We start from the raw sequence: 18,055 nt of genomic DNA, 5'->3' as shown, positions 1-18,055 counted from the left end.
AGCTATTGGTCAGGGAATCTGCCTCACCTCACCCATTTTTACTAAAAGTACCAAAAGACACAATTGTCATTTCCAGATGCTGGCACACAGACTATATCTCTGATACAGGGGAAGTCACTGGCAGCCACATAATGCTGGAATTGCATTATATAGTCACTACTGAGAGGTACATAGATTTTGCAAGAGCGAACCATTTCTGCTGCTGCAGAACTCTCATAGCCCCAGAGGCTATTTTATGCTTGGCTCTTGAGAGTGTGTCCAAACAATTGAACACCCATGACTAGCTTGGGTCAGCTGACTCAGGCTCATGGGCTCCAGCTGTGGGGCTGTAAAATTGCGGCATAAATGTTCATGCTCAGGCTGGAGCCCAAGCTGTGGGACTCTGCAAGACGGGAGGGTCCCAGAGCCTGGGCTCCAGCCCAAACCTGAATGTCTAAATGCGATGCCTTGCAGCCTGAGCCCCTCAAGCCTGAGTCAGTTGAGCAGGGCCAGCAGTGGCTACGCCATGGGTCTTTTATTCCAGAGTTGATTTACCTTTACCGTATATAAAAATGAACATTATAGGGTTGAGGCTGCACAGGGCAGGTGCAGAGCACTGTATGTAAATGCCAGGTAAAGCTGATTTCATTTGCTTTCTGAAGATAATGCTTAAGCCCATGTCTTCTTGGACATGCCAACACTCTGCCACCAGCCAACCCCCTATTACGCAGCATGTATAAGAGTAAGTAAATTGGCGCACAAAGCGAAGTCTGAGTCTTCCACTCCATGCAGAGGACTAACACACAGTTTTACCTGTGCCCATACATAACCTCCACTTACCCTTGTTCTACAGGCCAAGAGTTTCCAGCTCCCTTCTGAGTATTGCACAGGATTTATATCAGTGTAATCAGAAGCTAACTAAACAGATCAAAGACAATTGTACATTATACTGACCTATATTATTCCAGACTAAATTGTGATTATTTGTTCCAGTGTTAGACTGAGAATCTCTGTGTAATACTCATTGTTGAAATAAGAACTGTTGCACCTCACTGAACTTGTCTTCCTATTTGAAATATTTTTAGTATTTTAATAGTATTAATATTTTGTTGTTTACATAAACAGAAACAATTGCATTTCTTTTTGCACCTAACATCTCTGTATCTCAAAGCACATCATATACATTAAGGCTCAACACCTCTGGGAGGCGTTGTCAAGAGTATAATGTTATAAAAATCACGTCAGCCAGCTCTTGGGTGGGTCATGACAGTTCTTCTATAGAACACAGCAATGCTACTCCAGAGTTTAGGGCCAGAAATGAATAATACTATATCCAACTAAGACTCCCAGGGAAATTTACCTAGGCAGACTGTAATAATCCAAGTTTGAATGAGTCAAGGGCACTTTGCCCAACCTCCTTTTCTCTTATATTAAAATAATACCATAAAATAATAATGACTACTTTCAGAACCTTGGTTTTACTGAACATCTGATCTGAAAGACATCAAGCAAAAGCCTCACCTCTGGCAGCGCACTGACTACTGGAGCCCCATGATAAGTCACTGGTTCAGTACTGACTCTGACAAAAGTGCCACGTAGTGAAAGGCCAACTCTACTTCTTGTAACATATATTCCTCCAAAGAAGCCTACCCAAATACTAACCTAGCTCACACCTGCTTAACTTATGAGATCTGATATAGTCACAGTGCAACGTAACATAGCTGTAGGCATATGTGATTAATAAACAATTCTCAGTTTTGGCTGGATCCTGCCATCAACTTAGACACTCAACTGAAATTAACAGGGAGTTCTGTGCAAATACTGATGGCAGGGGATGCTTCAATTAAACTTCTTCCCTTAAAATGTTTCAATAAGAAAAATTTCTGCTTGTGTTGTACTCAATGGGCCAGTTCTGGATTTCCATTATTTAGGTATAAATCCAGAGTAGCAATGACTTCTGTGGAGTTACTTCATCTTGGTTGTATGACTGAGATCAAATTTTGGCCACACATATTTTGTAAGGACACTCTTGCTACTCCCTTTCTCTTCTCACTTTACACTCTCTCTGGATGATCTCATTTACTCATATTACTTCAACTACCATCTCTACAGAGATGCCTCACAAATTTGCCTCTTTCCTCTTGATAATTCCCCATCCATCCAATTCTGCATCTCAGCTGCCTCACTGACATCTTCTCACTGCCACAGGAAACTTAACATGGCCAAAGCTGAGCTCCTTATGTTTCCTCCAAGCTCTCTTCAAGTCCATCCTATTCTCTGTTGCTTTCCAACACCACAATCATGCTCCATACTACTCAGACCTGCAACTTGGAGTTCATCTTTGACTCCTCCCTCTTCGTTTCCCCACACAGTCAAGCCATGTCCAACACTTGTTGCCTCTTCCTCCAAAACATTTCTAAGATTTGTATTTTTCTTTCAGTGTTTACAGTTAAAATTCTTGCTCAGTCCCTCAGTTTCTCATCTTGATTGCTACAACCTCCTCCTTCTCTTAGCCTAACACCCATTGTACCCACTGCCAATATGTACAAAATACTGCCAGTAAGATCATCTTCCTTGGCCATCACTCTGACCTCATCTTACACTAGCTTCTGCTCTCCTACTGCTTCATATTCAAGCTTCTTGTCCTTGCATTCCAAGCCTTCAGTAAAGCCTTGCTCTTCCCTATCTTTCTGTCTTGTCTTATATTACTACCATTCCTAAACTCCCCTAGTGATTCCAACATCTACACAGATACATAAATCCATTGCTCACACAATAATTTCTTTGACTGCATCCTGATAGCTCTTACATGTGGAAAGGTCTTTGTGAGCTGTTCAATTCAAATCCTGCCTGAAAACCTATTTCCATTATGATTCCTAAAAGAAACTATCTGACTAGTAATGGAAAGGCTGGGGGTTAAGTGGGGATAGTCTATATGTATTATCAGCAAAATAGAAACAAATTGTTATCAAACATTGTTTTATCAAAAGGAGACCAACCTCCCCCTTGATTAAGCAATCAGAACCCTCTCCTGCTATACTTTGTCTATCTGTTCATTTTGTCTCTTTTAGACTGGGAATGCTTTGGAATGGAGGCTGTGCCTTGTTTGGAGTCTACAGCACGTAGCACTCGATGGGTACTGCCAGAATCAAATAACTGAGTTAATAGTAGCCCTGGAAAAGTATGTAGAATATTAATAGAACCCTAAAAGCTTTTTAGCTGACTGGATCTAATACTTATTTATATTCTCAAAACATTTAGATCATGACTAGAACATACCATGAAATTACATATGCCTTAAAATATTTCCTTACCTTATCGAGGGAGAATGTTTTGGTCAGAGCAAATCCCCATCCTGCTTCAAATGCTCTTCGAATCATTGGGGAACTAGTAGTTGGAGTTGCACTGGCAAGACCGAAGGGATTTGGAAACTTCAGTCCAGCCACTTCTACACTGATGTCTACCAAATCAACAGGAGTATAGAAGAGAGGTAATTCTGGAGTAGTAGAAACTGCAGCACCGTATAAAGACTGTAAAAACAAATATACAAATATTTTTGTCATCTGAATTTTATATGATTTCTTGTTAGCATGAGGGGAAAAAATCACTCATACACTTCAAATATTCTAATATTTTATGCTTGCAGTGATGAAGACATTTAGCTGGCCATGGGCAAAAAGTCATACATCAAACAACTTCATTTTAAAAGGGAACATGGTGTTGATGCTGAAATATTATTTCAGTGTATTACTCTGAAATAAATAAATAAATAAATATTATATTAAAATAAAATAACTTTGTTAAAACAACAGGTACAATGCATACGTACAGTTTATCAAAGACACTCTGAGTTAATGTTCCAAGGCCATGGTTAACTGAGCCTTGTGAAGCCTAGACATTGTAGTATTGACTAGAGGAACACCAAAGGTAAGCAATGGGACTGAGCGACTGATTTTTCTACTATAGACCACAATGCTGCAAAGATTTATGCCCCTTAAAGTTTAACTGAAGTCAGTGTAACAATTCACAGTCTGTGAATTAAATGTGAGCAAGTCTTTGCAGAATTGAGGCCTCAGTCTTACACCTACATTTATTTTCTTTGTAAATCCATGTAAAATCCACAAGTAAAATCTTTGCTTCCAATCAATTTTAAAATAGATCTCTATTTTTTAAAAAAAAACTGGTGCAAGTCTCGTTTCTAGCAGCTACACATTATTTGCATTTTAATGATTAATGTTCTCATATTTTTAAACACTGCGGGAGAGAAGAGTTAATATACCATTTCCAAAATGACAACAAACATCAGTTGACACCCGATCAACCTCTGGGGCGGTTAGGGTACCTGGGATTCAATGCTGCAATCTATACTCATTGAAAGAGGTCCTCTTTAGAACCACTAGGACTATTCACATGAATAAGTGCTTCAATATTGGGATTAACTGTATCATACGACACAACTGTTGCTTAGATACACTAAAGAGGGAAGACTCCAGTAATCATAAAGAGTGAAAGTGTTCCACATGCAGTATCAATAAGCAACCTGCCATCACTGGCGGCAATATTCATCCAGGCACCTACACACCATAAAAAAACAATGTGAATCAGCCATAACTGACAATAGCACTGTAATAAAGTACTACTCGATGTGAGTATTGTAAGGATGTCAGGCCCTAATTCTGGACTGGTAGCTAGAAACTGGACCAAAGAAGAGCAAACAATATAAATGTTGTAGTTATGTTTTCTAACAGTTTTAAAAATATCTCAGCCAGTTGATTTTTTTAAAAGAGAAAATATACATATGAATGCATGCGTCAATAAAAAATTATAAGGCATTTTTGCACACGGACTCATTGCACATTTTATTCCCCAGAACTGACTCAATCAACCCTAACGTAGCTGGCTTTTGACTATCAAGCAAATAATGTCCATTTACAAACAATGGAAATATTTGATTAGCCATAATCACTTTGAAGGTGTTGTTACAGTACAGCAATCCTTAAGAACTGACCAGATCAGTGGCTTTGCTTCACAATGCCTGGATCATTACAGGTGCGTTCTCTTGCTCTTAAGCATGGCAAACATAATGAGCAGGCAGCGGGCTCAGCCTTTGGAGAAGAAACACCCTAACGACTGGCAACTATAGGAGTTGCATGGATGGACACTGAGCAGAATCCTATCTAGTTCATGATGGATGGAATTACGGTCTGTGCCACAAACGGTATATCTACACTGCAATTAAAAACCCATGACTGGCTTATGCCAGTTAACTTGGGCTCATGATGCTGAGGCTAAGGGGTTATTTAATTGTCGTGTAGATGTTTGGGCTCAGGCTGTAGCCCAGGCTCTAGGACCCTGTGAGGTGGGAGGGTCCCAGAGCTCAGGCTGCAGCCTGAGACTGAATGTCTACCCTGCAATTAAACAGCCCTTTATCCTGAGTCCTGAAAGCCTGAGTCAGCTGGCATGGGGCAGCTGCAGGCATCTAATTGCAGTGCAGACATAACCTAAGAACCTTGAACTTGAGTCAGTAAAGCCAAAGGGGAAAAAAAAGTGGAGGGGTTCTCAACTCCTTAAGAAGCACAAACACACAAAGAAATCTCTTATGTAAGGACGGAGCTGATACTCCAAGAACTCTGTAAAATCTTCCAACCCTTGAGTTGCTGCCCTTTGTTTTGTTTTTAAAGAGCTTATTTACTCCATTTTTCACTTATGCATGTTACTACAGGGCTGCGGCGGGGATGAGAACTACTATAGATTTTTCATGGGCTTTAATTAAAGAAAGTCTTGATGCAGAACCTCAAAATCTACTCGTGTCCTCCCAAATTTAAAGAGCTATATTCAAATCACCTGACCCTTTGTATTTTCATCCCAGGTAGGGTCCAAATCCAGAAGTGGCATGACTCCTGGGGCAGACTCCTGGCTGGTGTAACACAACTGAAGTTAATGGAACTATGCCAACAGAAAATTTGGAGCTGTGGATGTTCTCCAAAATGGCAGAAATCACTTGAGAAAAGCTGATTTCGTCAGATTCCAGCCATTTGGGACCAAATTTCCCTGATGTAATGATCTTTTTCTGGGTAGTGCCCTTTACATTGCTAGCCATAACAAAGACAGCAAGAGTATGGGGGAAAATGGAATTACTGAACTATTTCCTTCCATACAGGCCACTCAGTGCACTCAAGAGATTATACTCCCCAGAGCTCTGGGGATGTCCACACTGCAATAAGAAGCCTATGGCTGGCCTGTGCCAGCTGACTTGGTCTTGCAGGGCTCAGGCTAAGGGGCTGTTTAATTGCAGTGAAGGCTTTCGGCCGCGGAATGCAGCTCAAGCTCTGCCTGTGGACTGCTCAAGAACTGCTCAGTCCTGGTATGCCTCAAAACAGTCGTTATTCACAATTCAGTATTTGATTAGTTGCTTAAGCCATGTCGTCCTGTTTCTGTTTCCTGGCCGGATGACTTAATCTTCAAAAGCTACTTCCACTGCCACATGAAATGAATTTTGTTTCAAATGAATCTTAGCTAAAGGCGACAAAGGTGCTTTCTGTATAAATAAAACGTGGCTTGTGCAAGACAAAAAACCCTCCTCTAATGAAAGGAATTTGGGACACGCAGATTGAATGTGCCCATATAAGAACAGGAAAGCTTTGGGGCATGCTGGCCTGCAAATTAGTTGATCACCAGGGTTTCCAGCCACCCACTGAAACACCTCCAACCATAGACCTTTTCCCCTGACATTAGGATTCTGCACTCTCTCTACACCCTTGGTAAACTGCCTGGAGAGAGAAAAAAGATGAGACTCCACTTAGATGCAAAAATGCATTGACTTCACCAGAAGCTGCCTACTCCTGGTGCTCCACTCCCTGTTAATGAGGGTCACTGCTGTCTGTTTTGTCATAGTGGTTTGGAAACCACTTTTACAGCCTGAATATCTCCAACAGCCTGATACTACATTTCCACACCTCTGATGATCGCTGGCCCGACAAGGAGGTGTCTAAGATGGGTCTTTCATCCCAAAAGACTGGCATAGGTGGCGACAAGAATTAGGGAATCCAGGGGAGTAAATCAAAATGACAAAATATGCACTGCTGTAAGATGAGGCTGAGGGTTCAACAGTCAGTAGCAATGCTTCCGGCAGATTTATCTTCCCCTCCTCTTGTCACGCTTCCTTTTGCTCTTTTTTTATGTTTGTTTTGCTTCTCATAACCTCTCTGTTCAGCACAATGCTCATAAAGGAATTAAATTTACTACATCATGATGTGTTATTTTCTCACAAAGCAAACCTGTCAACAAATTAAAATGCTATATAGGTTCCTAATAGGAAAAAATAAGCTTTATAATGAAGATTGACCTGACACTGCACACACAGTAAAAGAAAACCTGTAGGCAAACCTTTAGAAAAAGAAGATTAAAAATGCTTGCCAATTCTTCTCTAATTTGCTGTCAACCAGTTGAGTCTACAATTGTGGGAATTCAGATACCTGGTTACCGTGTCTCCAGGATTCTTTGAAAAGCATGCCAAAATCCACAAACATTTTGCATGCATTGGTCTTCTTTCTTTTGATCTGGATACTCCTGCAGACAAGACAGTGTGCTCTGTAGTGAAGAGTACAGGACCAGGAGACAGGAAGATCCTGCGTATTAAAACTTTCACACTGATTCGCTGTGTGGCCTTGAGCAAGTAATTTCACCTGTCTCTGTCTGTTTCCCTAGCTGTGGATAACTACTTGACCACCTACTTCATGGCATTAGTATATATAGTCAATGTCTACACAGTGCCTTCAACACACAGAGCGCTAAAAAAAATGCTAAGTTTCATCAACATAACTGGTTTACTGAGAGCCTTCTCCTCTGCAGCCTGGAACAATTTTCCTGCATCTTTACACTTCATTGATTCTCTCATTTAAAATCTCATCCAAAAACACGTCTATTCTTCCTTGCCCGTACTCACTCTCTTTTCTATTATTTAGCTGTGCAATTCTATTATTTACAATCAGTCACCAAAGCATTTTGTATGAAAGACACTATTCAAATTAAACAATTGTATTGAATTGCAGTGTATTATCGCCTGCCTGTGGATCCTTTAAGAACTTGAACAGGCTTTGTAAATATGCACTTATTCATTCTAAAATTACATATTTGTTGAAGCACAATAGGAGAAGTCCTATATCTCAGAAATATGAATTAACAACATACTGTTACCCCTTTTGACTCAACTTGTTACCCAATATTTGAGGACTTGGGGGTTGTTTCCTTTAGAACAGTGGTTCTAAAACTTTTGTACTGCTGACTCCTTTCACATAGGAAGCCTCTGAGTGCAAATCCCCCTCGCCCCATATAAATTAAAAACACATTTTTATATATTTAACATATTATAAATGCTGGAGGAAAAGTGTGGTTTGAGGGTGGAGGCTGACACCTTGCAACCCGCCCATGTAATAACCTTGCGACCCTCTGATGGATCCCAACCCCCAGTTTGAGAACCCCTGGTTTAGAAGAAGAAATTGATGATGGAGTCAGGTATTTCTTCAGTGCAATCTTATTTATTTACAAAGTATGTACAAAGTCTTATTTTCCTAAACACTGCAGGAATTAACAACAGGAGGTTTTTCGCTCACAGTCCAAGCCTCTTTCGAGCCAGCACCACAGAAAATGCTCGCTCTCAGGGCCACACTCCCAGTGCTTTTCTAGCTGTCTCCTTGCCTTTCTGTTTCTTTCTACCTGCTTCCTGGTTGTTTCTGACTCACATATACAAGCAGCTGAAATCAAATAACTCACCAGCTACCTTCTGTTTTCATATAATTTAGTCCCTAGGGCAGCATTTTCCAATGTTTCGGCTAACATTAAACAAGGGGGACATTTAATTGTTCCCTCATTTAGCCTGAATAGAAGGCAGCCAACATGGCCAACAGCTTCAAAGATAAGTCTGAGGAAATGGACAGTCTTCATAAAAGAAATACGGTCCAGGCTCACTAGATATAAAATTCACATTATTTATTTATTGCATGGGAAAGTTGGGGGGAGATCTGCTTTAAGTAGAACAATACCAGTGCCCTTAAAATGGGGGATGTACTGGCCGCCACTTCCAGCAGCTCCCATTGGCCTGGAGCAGCGAACTGTGGCCACTGAGAGCTGCGATCGGCCGAACCTGCAGACGCGTCAGGTAAACAAACTGGCCCGCCCCACCAGGGGCTTTCCCTGCACAAGTGGTGGAACAAGTTTGGGAACAACTGGTATAACTACATCACTCAGGAGTGTGGAAAATCCACCTCCCTGAACAACGCAGTCATACCAACCTAGTTCCTAGCCAGTGCTATGTTGACGTGAGGGCTTCTTCCATTGACAGAGCTACTGCCTCTTGGGAGGTGGAGTACCTATACTGACAGGAGCAGCTCTCCTGTCTGTGTTGGTTGCATCTTCACTAACCCCCTGCAGCACTGTAAGCATAGATAAGCCCTAAATAAATTAAGCACGGAAACCATTACATGTTCATGGCATAACAAACAAAATCTAGACCTCAGGAAATAGTCTGAGTAGCGGGCAGCCTGGTAAATGGGGCTACTTCTACATGAATCTTTATCTTCCTCTAACTTTGAATTACATTGATGCTATTTAGAATGTAGATGAAAGTTCTAATGGAACAGTCAGACCAGGAAGGGACAAAAGTACTTCCCATCCTCAGTTGGTTTTGTCTGGTCTTGTTTACAGAGACCATAAAGATACAGAGTTCAGCCAAGCCTGTGCTTTTCAAGCTGGTGGAAGAATGCTGAGAAGCAAGGAATGTTTGGTTTGTTACTGATGGAGAACGTCAAGTGTGAGATCAACCAAGATGCTTCTGTAAATAATTCCTAGTTTTGAACATAAGGCATTCCCTTTGGAGAGCCCTTGACTCTGGAACTCACACTTCTCTTGAATGCATGCCAGAGTTTGAATGATTTGAGCTTCAGGGCACATGTAAAGCCCATCTGTTTGCTCAGCCTTTTGCCTGAACTAGGCTGAGATGTGAGGAGTGTGCTGTTTAAAGGAAACGACAAGCAATTAACTGGGATGCTGGTTTTTTTAATTTCACATTTTATTGTGGTCTAGAATTGTTTGGATTGGTCTTTTTATGCTGCCAAGCGCGGACTGCATGCTAGTTATATTTTTAGTGGTACTAGTACAGTCAGTGGCTTGGGAAACGGGCAATTATTTTTTATAAATACAAATAGATACATTGTACATGGAACAGCTGAAACCTAAAATGAGCCTTTTTACTAAATCAAACACTAAGACTGTGAAGAAATTGTCAGCTTTACAATCCTGTAGATGAGAGAAAGTCAATCTATTTCATGAGGGTATTTTTATCTAAAGCAGGGGAGGATTCAACAGTTAGTTCAAAACTGAGGAACAATTTACATATATATGTATGTGTACCCACACACAGAGCAATGTGTTAGGCGTATAAATGCTCGAACATTGTGATCTGGCTCTAAATCACAACTCCCCTAAAAATGAAGTCCCTGATCCTGTCACTAAGATTGCAACTGATGCAAATATTGGTAAAGTAACTGCCAAATTATAGTCTTCCCCACCACAGCAGCCAGATTTTACAGGGACCGTACATCCAAATAAATGCCTCTTGGCTACCCATTCATCTAGCAGCTGGAAAGATGACATTTGACATTTGGAAACTTTCCTGTGAAGATTGCTGCAAGGCTTTCCCATTAGCTTCCTGGTGAGACTGTAAGGTCGAATAAGCTGCCTCAAAACCTGCAGAGGGTAACCGAAGCACTCTAACATCAAGTCTGTTTGATTTAAAATTCTAAATTCTCAGGCCACAACTTTTCAAACTCCCTTTAAAATGCTCAGTATATTCCACTATACTGAATGTTTTAGAGGAATAAAAAAAATGTCCTTCGACGGCAATGCAGTTATAAGAGATGCTTTGAGTGATGCATGTTTTCACGAGAAGTTGGATAGGGAATAAGGAGAGGGGGAGGAGATACCCTCACGAGGGTCACAGAGTTGCCAAAACAAATGTACTCACACATCAAAGTGTAGAATGTTTAACACTAAGTATTTGGACGGGGTCTAAAAATACAGCTGACAAACACTGCTTCAGTATAAATGAGAAATATATGTACTGATAGCGAAAACAAGTTTTGAGCCATACAGTATTTTTATGAAGCCACAGCAGACTGAAACAATATGAAGCTGCGCACGCACACAGTGTCTCATAAGGGGTGGGGGGGAAAAGGAATTGCACTGCTACTACCTCAGTTATTCAAATCCATTTTCTTTAGAAAATATTTTCTTTTCTGTTTGTTCCAAAGAATTCTTCATACTACAAACATTTTTTTAGTGGCTGCCTTTCCACACAAAGGCCAAGGTCTCTGGTCTGCTATGGTCCCTCTGCACCTGATCTAAGACTATAGCTTGCTCACTATGCCTGTTTTTACATTAAACCAGGGGGAGAGAAGAGCAGATCACAGCTCTCACTCTGTATCATCTCTACAGCATGCGAAGGGGAAATGCTTAGTCACCTGGTTGCTCAAGGGTTTAAACCCATTAAACCCCATTTCTTTGCACTGGTTTTCTCCATGAATTAGGTTTTGTATTTGCCTTGCTCCAGTAGCCCCATTATCAGATTTGTCAGAGCTGGACTGCAATCCCTTTTTTGTGTGTGTGCACGCACACATGTTTTGTCAAGCATTGGTACACTTGCACTCTATAAATAATAGTATCTTCCCCAGGTAATAACAGTGACCATATTTAATTTATACCTTCTGTGCTGTTCAGAGGTTCTTTTTAATATTGATGGACTTCCCCCCCCCACATTACCTAAATCATATTTCTGCATATACTGATTATTGTGGAAGAAGCCATAGCAGACCAGAGACCTTGGTGGAACTCTGAGTTGGAGAGAAGAATATTGTTAAGATTTACACATTTTTTAAAAAAATCTAATTTCAATGTACCAAAGCCATTTTTGTTACTATACATCTATAGTTTTAATTATCTAATCCAGAGGCTCTCAAACTGGGAAGCGGGCCCCCCAGGGGGGCGCACAATGCATTTGGGGAGAGAGGGAGAGAGGCATGAGAAGCTTTAGGGGGGAAAATTACTGCGTACATCTGATTCCTCCAGACATATCAGGTCCTCAGATGGCGCTGTGCATTTTGACAGATTTCTGTTAAGCTTGAAAAAAATTATACAAAGCCGTTGCCATCTGTACATTAATCCATTTGCTATGACATGGTGTGCACATTTAATTGTAAGCATCAACCACAATCATAGTTTTGCATTTGCTCTTATTACAATGGATCACTGGCTCTGTTTGAATCAATGCTTTACTGTTTTTAATATTTAGTGAGCGCTGAATGTTGATTCTTTTTTTGTCAGTATATGTACTTGTGTGGCAGGAGGGGAAGGTGTAAACTATTACAGCCACAAAGAAGGGGGGCACAATAAAATAAGTTTGAGAATCACTGATCTAACAGATTTGCAATGCACGAATCTCCAGAGTATCTAGATGCCCGTTGCTCAAAACCTACATATTTAATTCTAAAAATCCATGGCAATTATTTCAATAACCAGGAAAAAAGCAAACCAATAAATGTGTGTGTGAAAACAGATATTAAGTTGCAGCTGGAAAGGAAAACTACTTTTAAAGACCCACCTGTATGTATCTATGCATATACCAGGAAGCTTGTTTTCCATCGTTCACTGATTCCACTGTAGTGTTAGCTAAACCTCCAATGTCACCACCAGCAAAAACCCATGGTTCACTGGTTTGCATGGTCTCTGGATCCACTTCAGGAAGACCCCATCTATTAAACTGGATAGGATTCATGGCTTCTTTTACTGTATTTAAGTGAAAGATAAAAAGGTACTAAGTAGATGATCTGGAGATAGTTTAACAGCATTACTAAGCAATTGTTGCTACAATCCACTGTATATAGACAATGATAAAAGTAAGAAATAAAATATTGTTTTAAAATGTTGGCCACTTATGCTAGAAATGGGAACTATTGTTACAGTCTGTATCACTGTGTTTCTACTTTGACTTCCAGTAGAGTTAATCAAGAAGTGTATTTACTATGGCGATTCACACGCAAAGGTCCAATGCAGGGGTGGCCAACCTGTGGCTCTGGAGCCACATGTGGCTCTTCAGAAGTTAATATGTGGCTCCTTGTATAGGCACCGGCTCCGGGGCTGGAGTTACAGGTGTCAACTTTCCAGTGTGCTGGGGGGTGCTCACTGCTCAACCCCGGCTCTGCCACAGGCCCTGCCCCCACTCCATCTCTTCCGGCCTCCTACCCTGAGCCTGAAATACCCTCGCCCCCCCCAGTCTCCTGCATCCCACGAAACAGCTGATTGGGAGGTGCGGGGAACTGCTGATCGGTGAGGCTGCCGGTGGGTTGGAGATGCTGGGAGCAGGTGTGGGGGAGGGGAAGCGGATAGGCGGCTGCTGATGTATTACTGTGGCTCTTTGGCAATGTACATTGGTAAATTCTGGCTCCTCAGGCTCAGGTTGGCCACCCCGATCCAATGTCTAGCATATGGAATGAATATGCAACGAGTGTCACAACAGAAAGCATTTCTCATGTGTCTGCTAAGTTAGGTATTTGCAAGAGGTAACTGTACAGGAATATCATGCGGGGAAGAAAGAGGTGGTGTCGACTGCGCCAGAAGGAACAAACTGACTCTGATACGCTATTGATCACTTCCTGAGCACGAACTACAAATCCTGCACAGACTTTATATTGAGATTTACAAGCATACTCAGTGCTGGCTTTCCTCACCTACCACTGACGTCACTGGGAGTTTTACCATTCATATCAATGGACGCAGAGTTAGGCTAATGTTCTGCACTTTTGAAAATCCTGCCCTAGTCACCATTGGTGAACAAGGGGCATTCTCACCTTCTTTTATCCTAGCATCATCCATTCATCCCATCCTCATTTGTCTATGCACTCATCCACATTATATCCAAAATACCTTTCTACTTCCCAGCACAACAAACATATACACTTGGTAGTTTTCAAAGTTGTTGCCCTCCCAGCCTCTGACTCACGTCCCCTTGATCCAGACACAGCAGTGAAATGATGACAGACACATGGATGGATTTTAAGTGGCAGGCTGCAACTTTTATTAAACTTAAACACAGGGGAGGGGCACTACTCATCCATCACCCAGAGCTTCCTATACCAGGCATATAATTGGTCCCAGTGTGGGGGTTACAGGGCTCTTACCATATAACCCATAACTTGGGGTAGACTCTCCTCAGCCTACTCTCCAGGACTCAGCTTGCTCTGAGTCCTACCATCCTTCCCCCGCCCCCCCATGAGAGACAGAGGGGTGGGGACTTCAGCCCATGAGGGCCAAAAGGTCTGACCTGACCTTGGCCCACAAGCTCTCATAAGCCCAAAGCCCATCACCACCATCCCAGTATTTTACTTCTGGGAACCGTTCATTTTATCCTTTTAACCACATTGGAAACTGGCCTCAAGTTGCAAAACATTAACAACTCAACCAAGTACCTCAGTTAAGTACTAGGTGAATTCCTTCTTAACCCACTAGGTCTTGAAGGTGCTTCAAGGAAGGTGAAAAACACCCTGGTTCTCTGCCAATTGGCCCGTAGGAGAAAAAATTCATTCCTGACCCTCAAACAGGTGATCGCGGCATTTGTCAGGATGTATTCTCAGAGTGAATAGTGTGGGGCTGCTGAAATGGAGCTGAAAGAGGATCCACAGGGCTCTCACCCCAGGTTAAATTCTGGGAGCTAGGGAATGCTGGCGAATCAGCACCCCTCTCCCCTACTGTCCAATCAATGCCAGAGACTCCAAGGGGTGGGGAGGAGCTACCTGGTATCCCTCAGCAAGTGTTTCCCTTCCTTCTTGCTGAGGTTGTCCCCTTTCACCATCAGGCCCCTCATGTTCCCCCACCTGTTGAGGCAGATGAATGGCATTTTTGAAGTTTAGAACTGAAAGAATGATTTTCCATATCTGTTCTTGTAACAGTTTCTTCAGATCTTCAATATTTATACACAGCAATGATCAAGAGAGTCTTCCCTCACAACAGAAATGACCCTCTGCCATTTTTAGAAAGTTAATTATTAGGCAATTATTGTAGAAAATTTTGAGACAAAACGTTTTTCCACCTGAAAAAGCTGTTTAATTTAAACTGAAACTTCCCTGGGGAATATGATGATTTTGACAAAATTTTGCTTCTGAATTTTTTTTTAATAAAAAAAGCAATTCAACAAGGTTAAGAAACCCTCTCTCAACATTTTCAGAATAAAATGTTTCAATTTTTCATTTCAGAATGAGTTTTTGGATTGAATTTTTTTTTATTTTTATAAATATAAACATTTTAAAAATAGCAAGTTAAAATCAAAATGAAATGTTTCATTGACTCCAAGCAATTTTTGGGGGGAATTTTGTTGTGTGGGAACTTTTTGAAATTCATTTCCATTCCAAGCAATCTAGATTTCGAAACTGCAGGATCTCCCACATTACTCTAGGAATTTTTAGCATGCTGTTCTGTTTAATCTTTCCATTTTAGACACCGTTATTACGGTTATCACTCCCAATCTTTTTTCCCCACAATCTTTAATGTATTTATTTTCACAATGCCCCTTTGAGGTACAATTATACCCATTTTACAAATGGGGAATGAGGAACAAAGAGATGTGGCCTAGGTCACACTGGAAGTTCGTGGTGGAAGAGCAAACTGAATCCTGGTCTCCCAAGATCCTGGCTAGAACTCTAGCCACTGGACTACCGTTCCTTCTCAGCCTATAAATCTCCATCCACTCTTCTTTTTATTTTAGGAAAAGCAGGAATACTATCACAAAAAATCTCCAAAAAACACCCACAGCGTGGTATCATTGACTGACCACCTGCTTTGGGAGAAGAGGTCAGGAAAAAGTGTGTGTGTGTGTGCGCGCGCGTGTGTGCATGAATTATATGCCTGGAGACGACTGAAAAATAAAAAAATTAAAATAGGAGTGTTACAATGTTAACTACAGAATGGGAAGCCCAAGTGCCTGATTCACCACTATGTTTGTCCAGTTTTATGCCATTGCAATTTCAGTGGAGTTACACTGACGGAAATCTGGAGTAATGCAAGGGTGAATCAGACCCCCCAAAGTGTAAATTACATGGGAAGAAATATATGCTGTTAAAACACAAAGCAACTATTTTCTCCTCTTTTCCTATGGAACATTATTGCAGAAAAGATATCTTCAGTTCTCTTATTTGTTACACACACAGAGCAGATGGACAGATTGTACATAAAACAGAAGCTGAAATGCACAGAACACCACACTACTTTTTGTACTGCATGGAACAGTACAAATGGGACATGAATACAAATAATGAAACTTAAGGTCATCCCACCGCCATCTATTAAAAGTCATCTTTCTCAATACAAAACAATTTTTAACTGTGTATTATTTTCCTACTTTAACTTTTAAATTAGCTTCTTTATAAATACAAAGACATTTTAATGTAGATTTATAATGAAAAAATATTTTCAAATAAATACTTGTAGCAAATCTTGAAGCCATGTATCAAAATGAGTTATTTTTATATAGCTTTAACTATATTGTGACACCCAAGTTTCTGCAATAAAATGCAGTTTAAAACTGCAGTGTTCCTCAGGGACATATCACTAGCAGATGCAGATTGCCAAGGTCAATTAAACTGATGTAGCTGTGCTGTCATATATGTAAAAGAGAAACCTGCTAGCATATGACAAGAATATTTCTCAGTGTTTATAGAAAAATGTCAAATATGTGTTGTGTTTTTACTTGAGATGGGCCTAAGTGGGTGTATTTTGGGTTGGCAAAACCTCAGTCAGGTTTTATCTTTCCAAAGTCAAAACCAAAACTACCTGTAGTTTTAGGTTTGGATTTAGAGATTTAGCAATATGTTGGAATCCACATTTTTCTCTGCTCATTTGCAATGTTGCCAATTTACATAATCCCCTTCCTCACTTAAAAAATTCTTACCCTTCACCTAGAACTATAATGGGGTAAAATAAAACGGCATGCAGCCGCACAGGCTGACCATTATGAATCTACCTAGTATAGAGGAGCAGTTGGACCACATACTGAATGCTGTTAACGGCCTGCATTGCCAAAACATGCATAGGTCCATGCAGTAAGCCAAGCCCAGGCATTACCAAAGTACATGTAGAAGCACACTGTTAGCCATCTTCGAACACTGCTAAGACACAGACATACGGGAGTCTGCCACCAGCACTAATATATGAGAGCAAACTCTTAGTATTGCCCAGAGGCGAAAGTAAGCCGGTACGGTATACCAGTAAGAGGCGGTGCGCCGTACTGGGACCGACTGTCCCAAACGGCAATTTAAAGCCCTGTGGTAGCAGCGGCGGGGCTCTGGAGGGGATTTAAAGGGTCAGGGCAGTAGTGGCTGCCGGAGCCCGGAGCCCTTTAAATCCCTACCTGAGCCCTGTTGCCCGAGCCCTGGGGTAGCAGCGGTGGGGCTCTGGCAGGCATTTAAAGGGCCCCTGGGCTCCAGCCGCCGCTACCGCCCCGGCCCTTTAAATCCTCCCCAGAGCCCTGCTGCCGAAGCCCTAGGGTAGCGGCGGCGGGGCTCCGGAGGGGATTTAAAGGGCTGGGGCGGTAGCAACGGCTGGAGCTCCGGGGCCCTTTAAATCCCCGATGGAGCCTGGCTGCCGCTACCCCAGGGCTCGGGCAGCAGGGCTCAGGCAGGGATTTAAAGGGCTCGGGGCTCCGGCAGCTGCTACCACAGAGGAGCCCCAGGCCCTTTAAAGCTCTGCCAGAGCCCTGAGCCCTGGGGTAGCGGTGGCAGCCGGGAGTCCCCAGGGCACCTCAGTGATTTAAAGGGCCCGGGCTCTGCGGCAGTAGCGGCAGCTGGAGCCCTGGGCCCTTTAAATCACCCCCGAGCCCCAGGGCTCCCAGCCGCCTCTGCAGCTCGTAGCTCGGGCGTGATTTAAAGGGCCCGGGGCTCCCAGCCACCACTACCGCAGCTGGAGCCCTGGGCCCTTTAAATCAAGATTTAAAGGGCCCGGGGATTTAAGGCCCTGCCTCTTCCGGTTGAGGCCACGC

At 42.0% G+C, this 18,055-nt stretch overlaps 1 protein-coding gene across 5 annotated transcripts in view; it reads right to left on the bottom strand.

Moving 5' to 3' along the window:
* DPYD (dihydropyrimidine dehydrogenase) overlaps positions 1 to 18,055 on the bottom strand; it is a 558,093-nt gene that overhangs the window by 229,211 nt on the left and 310,827 nt on the right. For 4 of the 5 annotated variants that reach the window (XM_043553083.1, XM_037907332.2, XM_043553085.1 and 1 more), the window contains 2 exons: positions 12,632 to 12,816; positions 3,294 to 3,509 (listed from right to left, as the gene is read on the bottom strand). In XM_043553083.1, the coding sequence (XP_043409018.1) occupies positions 3,294 to 3,509; positions 12,632 to 12,816 (401 nt within the window). Of the gene's footprint in view, positions 1 to 3,293; positions 3,510 to 12,631; positions 12,817 to 14,863; positions 14,901 to 18,055 lie in introns of those variants that run through there. The other variant, XM_043553087.1, reaches the window with a different exon arrangement.

The sequence above is a fragment of the Chelonia mydas genome, chromosome 8 (genome assembly GCF_015237465.2).
Source record: "Chelonia mydas isolate rCheMyd1 chromosome 8, rCheMyd1.pri.v2, whole genome shotgun sequence".
NCBI classification, from domain to species: domain Eukaryota; kingdom Metazoa; phylum Chordata; order Testudines; family Cheloniidae; genus Chelonia; species Chelonia mydas.
The sequence above is the reverse complement of the archived record's forward strand: the minus strand, read 5'-3'. Positions and strand labels throughout refer to the sequence as shown.